This window comes from Penaeus chinensis, chromosome 32 (genome assembly GCF_019202785.1).
Source record: "Penaeus chinensis breed Huanghai No. 1 chromosome 32, ASM1920278v2, whole genome shotgun sequence".
In the NCBI taxonomy this organism is placed as follows: Eukaryota; Metazoa; Arthropoda; class Malacostraca; order Decapoda; family Penaeidae; genus Penaeus; species Penaeus chinensis.
This window is the reverse complement of record NC_061850.1, coordinates 26286841-26294340: the sequence shown is the minus strand read 5'-3', so window position 1 is coordinate 26294340 and position 7500 is coordinate 26286841. Positions and strand designations below refer to the sequence as shown.

At 53.1% G+C, this 7500-nt stretch overlaps 1 protein-coding gene across 1 annotated transcript in view; it reads right to left on the bottom strand.

The window, feature by feature from the left end:
- LOC125042377 (kinesin light chain-like) overlaps nucleotides 1–7500 on the bottom strand; it is a 123204-nt gene that overhangs the window by 47059 nt on the left and 68645 nt on the right. The window contains 1 exon segment of the mRNA XM_047637958.1: nucleotides 74–317. Within this exon segment, the coding sequence (XP_047493914.1) occupies nucleotides 74–317 (244 nt within the window).

Sequence of the window (7500 nt, the reverse complement as noted above, 5' to 3'; positions counted from 1 at the left end):
TCTACCACTACCATCACTACCCCCCCCCCCTCCACAACCTCCCTACGCCCGCCCCACCCCCACCCTAACTCACCTGAGCCTCGGAGAGCCCGAGCTCGATCTGGTCGAGGGACTTCTGTATGATGCCGGCCTTCTCCGAGAAGACATTGGAGTCCGGCGGGTGGTGCTGGGCGGAGGTGATGGAGTTGTTGATGCCCGTCAGGATGGAGTTGTGCTCATTCCGCAGGGCCTCCAACCCCTGCACCACCGTCCGCGTGTGGGACACCACCTCCTCCTGCGTCAGGGCCGTCATCCTCCCGATGCTCTCGATCTTCTTGCTGAGGGGGAGAGAAGAGACATATGAGGGGTGAGACTGGAGGGTCATTAAAAAAAAAAAAAAAAAAAAAAAAAACTGATCTTAAAATAATCATTACTCAAGATTCCTTTACTTTTCACCATCATTACTCTCGCTCTAACACAACAACTACTACAAACAATAAATCCCAATCCCATTTTTTTTAAAACCCTTTCCTTATAACTATCACACAAAAGGGGGAAAAACACCAAACAAAATAACCTTTCCTCTTTCCAGTCCGTCAGAAAAAAACAAAAACAAAACCAAATGCGCCACCACGTAAAAGGCACTTGGGCGCTTCCGCTTTCCGTCAACAAAGGCATCGGGAAACCTTACTCACTCACGGTATAGCGAGTACGGCGGCCGCGCGCAGGTAAACAAACAGATGGCAACGGGGTGTATAGAGCGTGATAATACTAAGAGAAAGGACGGGATGATGGAGGGAAGAATGTCAATAGATATACATAGATGGAAGGAAAAAGCGAGTGATGGGTAGACACACACACACACACACACACACACACACACACACACACACACACACACACACACACACACACCACACACACACACACACACACACACAGAGAGAGAGAGAGAGAGAGAGAGAGAGAGAGAGAGAGAGAGAGAGAGAGAGAGAGAGAGAGAGAGAGAGAGATAGAGCGTGTCCGAGAACATCGTCTCCTGACAGGTGAAGCGTGCAACAGTGCAAAGGTTGAACAGCATGCAAATAAACAAATCCCTTTTCCACATTTCCCCCCCACCCTTCGACATTCCCTTTCCCTATTCCCATTCCCATCATGATCTTCATCCCCATCTTCATCCTCACCCTCACCCTCATCCATCGCTACCTCCCTCCTGCATCCCCCCCCATCTTCCCCCATCCTCCCATCCCCATCCCCATCCCGATCCCCATGCCCTGCCTCCGTACTGCGTCACCACCATGCCCTTACTACCCCTCCTGCTACCCCTCCCTCTACCCCTCCTGCTTCCCGCCCCTGCTTCTGGCTCCACTGCCCCTGCTGCCGCTTACTCGTGCCCGATCAATAGCCAGGTGCAACCCACAATGCACAAACACCTCGACATGAATTATTAACGTCTCATGGTCGTCGCCGTCGCCGCCGTCGTCGAAGGCAATCTCTTGCGGACGGCCGATCAAGACAATCTGGCTGACGATCAATTTGAGTTGCATGCGACGGGAGGCGGGGCGATAGGCGACACAAGGACGGACGCAAGAAGGGGGGGCATGGGGGAGAAGGGAGGGAGAGAGAAGAGAGGTAAGGAGAAGGGAGGGAGAGAGAAGAGAGGGAGAGAGAAGAGAGGTAAGGAGAAGAGAGGGAGGGTGGGAGAAGGAAAGGGGGAGAAAGGACGGAGGGAGAGGAGGATGAGGAGGAATAATATGAAAATATAAGAAACCTAAAAGTTCAAGTTAGAGTAAGAATAATACGAATAAGGACATAATCAAATATATAGATTTAAATAAGAATAAGAGTAAAAAAAAAATAAGAATACGAAAAGCAGTAGTAATGGAGAGAAAAGAGAAAACAAAATCTAAAACTGCAGAATCACGACCCTACGCTCTTGCCCCCATAAAATAACCCAAACATAAACACAGCAGCAGCCCAAACAAAGGGCCTGAGAGGTGTCCATCTTCCCCGACACCGACCGACCGACCGACCGACCGCCCGACCGCCCGACCGCCCGACCGCCCGACCGACCGACCGACCGACCGACCCGACCGATTCAATTCCACGCAACAATTCCCGGGGAACTCTCGCGCTCGCGCGCGCGGCTGGAATGCGTCGCCAATAACCCCTTCGTCATTTCTGAACGCCCACGTCCATTCCCGCGCCCGCGTCATCATGCACACCCACGCATACGCATACACACACGCATCCAAATCTACAACCACATCCACGTCTACGCCCATCCACTCCCGCCCACAAGTACGTCTACCTCCCCCGCCCACGCCCTCAGCCCCTCCAAAACGGCCACCAGTTGCCCATCCGAAGGAGGAGACCGGTGAGAAAAGCGTCTCCAGGACCCAAGCCTCCTTGACGCCTCCTTGAGTGCCCTACGAGAGTGAGAGAAAGAGAGAGGGAGAGGAGGAAGAGGAGGAGGTAGAGGGGAGACAATGGGGGATGGGACGGGGGAGAGGGAGGGAGGGAGGGAGGGAGGGAGGGAGGGAGGGAGGGAGGGAGGGAGGGAGGGAGAGAGAGAGAGAGAGAGAGAGAGAGAGAGAGAGAGAGAGAGAGAGAAAGAGAGAGAGAGAGAAAGAGAGAAAGAGAGAAAGAGAGAAAGAGAGAAAGAGAGAAAGAGAGAAAGAAAGAAAGAAAGAAAGAAAGAAAAAGAAAGAAAGAAAGAAAGAAAGAAAGAGAGAGAGAGAGAGAGAGAGAGAGAGAGAGAGAGAGAGAGAGAGAGAGAGAGAGAGAGAGAGAGAGAGAGAGAAAGTGCCATTATATAAAAGTTGTTAATTTCCTCTTCCACAATCTTAGTGCCTCGCTCCGAGTGCCGGCTCAACCCCTCCCGTCCTTGGCCCTGTCCCGTCCTTGGCTCTCTCCCGTCCTTGCATGCCACGCCGCGAGAGTGCCCCGAGGGGGTCACCAGACTCGGACACGCACGTGATCGATACAAGGCTCCTCAGGGCGGCCGGCGACGTCAAGACCCATTGGAAGAAGGAAAGGAAAAGCAAGAGGAAGAAGAGGAGGAAGAAAAAGAGGAGGAAGAGAAAGAGGAGGAAGAGGAGGAGGAGGAGGAGGAGGAGGAGGAGGAGGAGGAGGAGGAGGAGGAGGAGGAGGAGGAGGAGGAGGAGGAGGAGGAGGAGGAGGAAGAGGAAGGGGAGGAGGGAGAGGAGGGTGAGGAAGAGGAAGGGGAGGAGGAAAAAAGAAAAGAAAAGAAAAGAAAAGAAAAGAAAAGAAAGGAAAGGAAAAGAAAAGAAACGGAAGTAAGAAGAGAAAAAAAAGAGGATAGAGAAGAGAAGACACGAGAGGAGAGAAGAGAGAAGGGAGGGGAGAAAGAAAAGAGAGGACATCCATCCACTCCAACTCGGCCGGGGGAAAAGCCTTCGACATCCTGCACCGAAGGCTGTAAAACAAAACCGGAGGAAGGGAGGGGGAGGGAGGGAGGGAGGGCAGAATAAAGATGGGAGGGAGGGAGGGAGGGAGGGAGGGAGGGAGGGAGGGAGGGAGGGAGGGAGGGAGGGAGGGAGGGAGGGAGGGAGGGAGGGAGGGGGGTAGAGTAAAGGTGGAGGAGCAGGAGGTATGAGAGAGAAAGGGAGGGAGAGAGAGAGAGAGAGATCAGATAAAGACAAGGTTGGATTGAGAAACACGAGGGGAGAAGAGAAGCAAGTGAGAGAGAGGGAGAAGGAGAGGAAGGAGAGAAAACACGACAAGAAGAGGAGAGATAAAAGAGGAAAACTAAACAAAGGAGAGAAGTGAGCAAGTAAGAAGGGAAGAGATGAGATATTAGAAATGCAAAGCAGGAGAGGACGAACGAAAGAACGCGAACGAAACGGAAACGGGAAATAAACGAAAAGGGAGAGAAAAGCTGGCAATGCGAGGAAGACACGAGAAGCCACGCTATGGCACGCAACGCCCGTAACTTCGGGACCGAAAGCTGTCCTCGCGGTGTCTAAATCCTCCTCCTCTATTCCAATTTCCACCTCCTACTCTATTTCCACTTCCACCTCCACTTCCACTTCCACTTCCACTCTCCACCTCCACCTCCACCTCCACCTCCACCTCCACCTCCACCTCCACCTCCTCCTCTACTTCCACCTCCACTTCCACGTCCACCTCCGTCTCCACCCCACCTCCCCTTCCACCCCCACTCAACCTCACCTTCACCCCACCTTGACCCGCACTTTCATCTCCATCCCCATCACCACCCCCACCAACACCCCCACCAACACCCCCACACCCCCACCCCCACCCCCACCCACACCCCCACCCACACCCCCACCCCCATCCTACCTCCACCTCCGCTGCCCTTCACCCCCGGCCGTCAGCTGATACAGACGACAAATCCCTCGGATTTCCTGACACTACTGGAGTCCTCGCAAGTGAAGAGGGTGTGCGGGTGATGGAAATAATAGTAATAGTAATAGTAATAGTAATAGTAATAGTAATAGTAATAGTAATAGTAATAGTAATAGTAATAGTGATAGTGATAGTAATAGTAATAGTAATAGTAATAGTAATAGAAAGAGTAACGGTAATAGTAATAATAACAGCAACAGCTACAGTCAGAGTAACAATGATACTATAATGATAGTTTAAGTGACAACAATAGTAATAGTAATACGGACAGTTATAGTGACAGTGATAGTAATAGCAACAATACTTGTAAGAATAGCGAATACTATGTAATAAAAAAACATAAATGTCAATAACAAAAACAAAAACAACACCACCAACAACAAAACCGCCCCCCCCCCACCCCCGCCATCGAGCTTTAAACACCGTCCTCCAACGATCCAATTTCCCTTCTTCGAATCGCGATGGCCTTCCTTCTCGCTCCTTCCTCTTCCTCTCGCCCGCTTTTCTTCTTCTCCCCCTTTCTCTCTTCCTCCCTTCTCCCTCGTATCTTTCTTCCCTCTTCTACGTTTTTTGTTTTTTTTAATATTATTATCGTTTTCCTTCCTCTTCCATTCCTCCCCATCTTCTCCCGATCGTCGCTCCCCTTGTCTCCCTTCCTTGCCTTTCCTTTCCACTTCCGTTTACCCTTCCCCTCCCCTCCCTCCCCTTCACTCCCCACCCCACCCTACCCCATCCTTCCCTTCTCTCCCCACCCCACCCTACCCCATCCTCCCCTTCTCTCCCCACCCCACCCCATCCTCCCCATGCATACAAACAACCCATAACAGCTTTTCATTAATACCTCTATCGAAATACCACTCGACACGCAGGCCCGATTTAAGGCACGCACGCACGCACGCACGCATACATGCCTTTCAATCTCTCTTCTCTGGTGTTATAAGCTCTGGGAAAGGGAGGGTGGGTGTTGGGGAGAGGAGGAAGGGGGAACGAAGGAGAGGGGAACGAAGGAGGGGCAACGAGAGGGGGAACGAAGGAGAGGGAACGAGAAGGGGGACGAGAGAGGGGGATGGATGGAGGGGGAACGAGAGGGGGGGACGAGAGAGAGGGAGACGATGAAGGGGGCGAGAGAGGGAGACGAAGGAGGGGGGGGGGGGAGGAGGGAGGGACGCGGGGTAGGAAGGGAGATGAAAGGAGGGAAAGGAATAAGGAGGGAAGAGCGACGGGAGGCAGGAGGCAGAAGGAGGGGGGGGGGGGGGGTAATCTAACTTCCATAACGGCACTCCCGGATGGCGCCGGCCCTTCAATGCACCGTGTCCCGGCCAATCAAGGTGAGGCGAATTATATCCCTTTTCCTAATTCGTACACCCTCCCCTCCCCCTCCCGTCCCGTCCCGTCCCGTCCCCTCTCCTCCCCTTCTCTCCTCCCCTCTCCGCTCCATCTCGTCTCTCTCTTCCCCCTATTTCCTTCTCCCTTAACAACAACAACAACAACAACAACAACAACAACAACAACAACAACAACAACCATAATTACATAATCAGTTAAACAAAAGCAATGAAAACCAGCATAATGTCCCTCTCCGGCCGCGAGCACACGCACAATTAAAACTGGACACGCAATAGAGCTGCCCACATTCAGCCGGCCCTATATCCCCTCCCCTCCCCTCCCCTCCCTCTTCCTCTCTCTCCCCCTCCACCCCTCCCTCTCCCTCCTCTCCCCTCCCCTTCCATCGCCCACCCACCGCTACTCCGCCCTTCTCTTCCCTCCTCCATTAGCCACTACCCCTTTCCATTCCTTTCCCTTATTGACCCTTTCATTTTCCCTTCATCCCTACCCTTACCCTTACCCTTACCCTTACCCTTACCCTTACCCTTACCCTTACCCTTACCCTTACCCTTACCCTTTTCCCTTTCCCTTTCCCCTTTTCCCCTTTTCCCTTCCCCTTCCCCTCACCTATCCCCCTTCTCCCCCGAACCCCCAACTGCATTCAACTGCCCCGCCCACTTAGCTGCGATGAGTGGCGAGCTTTTCCACTCGGGGTAATGGACAAGTTAAGAGAGACGAGGGGAGGGGGAAGGGTGGGGTGAGGAGAGGTGGAGAGGGGAGGGACGGAGGGAGGGAGTTAGGAGGGATGGGAGGGGAGAGGAAGTGAGGGGAGGGAGGGAGTTAGGAGGGATGGGAGGGAAGGTAAGATGAAGGGGACTGGGGAGAGGGGACTGGGAGGGGGGACTGGGGAGATGGGGAGAGAGGGCGAGGGAAGAAGGGAGAAGGGAAGGGGTAGGAGGAGCCGGTGCATTGGCGGCGAGGACGGGGTAGTGAAGCAAGGTTAGCGAAACAAAGTTAGCGCATCCTAAGCCTCTTGTGCTAATAATGGGCAATGTCGTTCCCGTAATTGTTGTGATGAGTTGAAAGGGGGAGGGTGTATGGATATGAAATTAAGGCGGGGAGTAGAGAGGAGGGAGAGAGGAGGGAGAGAGGAGGGGGAGAGGAGGGAGAGAGAAATGAGAGAGAAGGATGGAATGACGGAGGGCAGGCGGGAAGGAGAGGAGGATAACGGAGGGGCAGGGGGAGGGGGTTAGGGAGATCGGAGGATGAGGGAGGAGGGAGGAGGGAGGAGGGAGGAGGGAGGAGGGAGGAGGAGGAGGGAGGAGGGAGGAGGGAGAAATGAGATGGAATGTCGGAGGGAGAGGAGGGATGGAAGCGGAAGAAGCTGGAGAGGAAGGAGGGAGGGAAGCAGGGAGAATGAAAAGACTGAGAGATAGAGAGGGGAGGAGGAGGGGAGGGGGAAAGGGGGGAGGGAGGAAGATTATCTCCCATCTTTGCCGTGCTTTTGTTCTACTGAATGATGATGGGAGGGCCTCTTTTGACGGACTATCAGCTCCTCAAAACACACGAAATGGAAATTCTGCTTACACACACAACTGCGAGTGGGACAGACAGACAACCGGAGGGAAAAGTGAGATGATAATGCAGAGAGTGCAACATATCATCTGAACCTCACTACCAATAAAATTAATCAATAATTAGTGCGTAAGGGGGAAGAGGAGGGAGATGAGAAAGAGGAAAGAAGGAAAAGAGAAAGAGGGAGGGAGGGAGGAAGGGAGGAAAAGGAAAAAGAAGGAAGCAGAA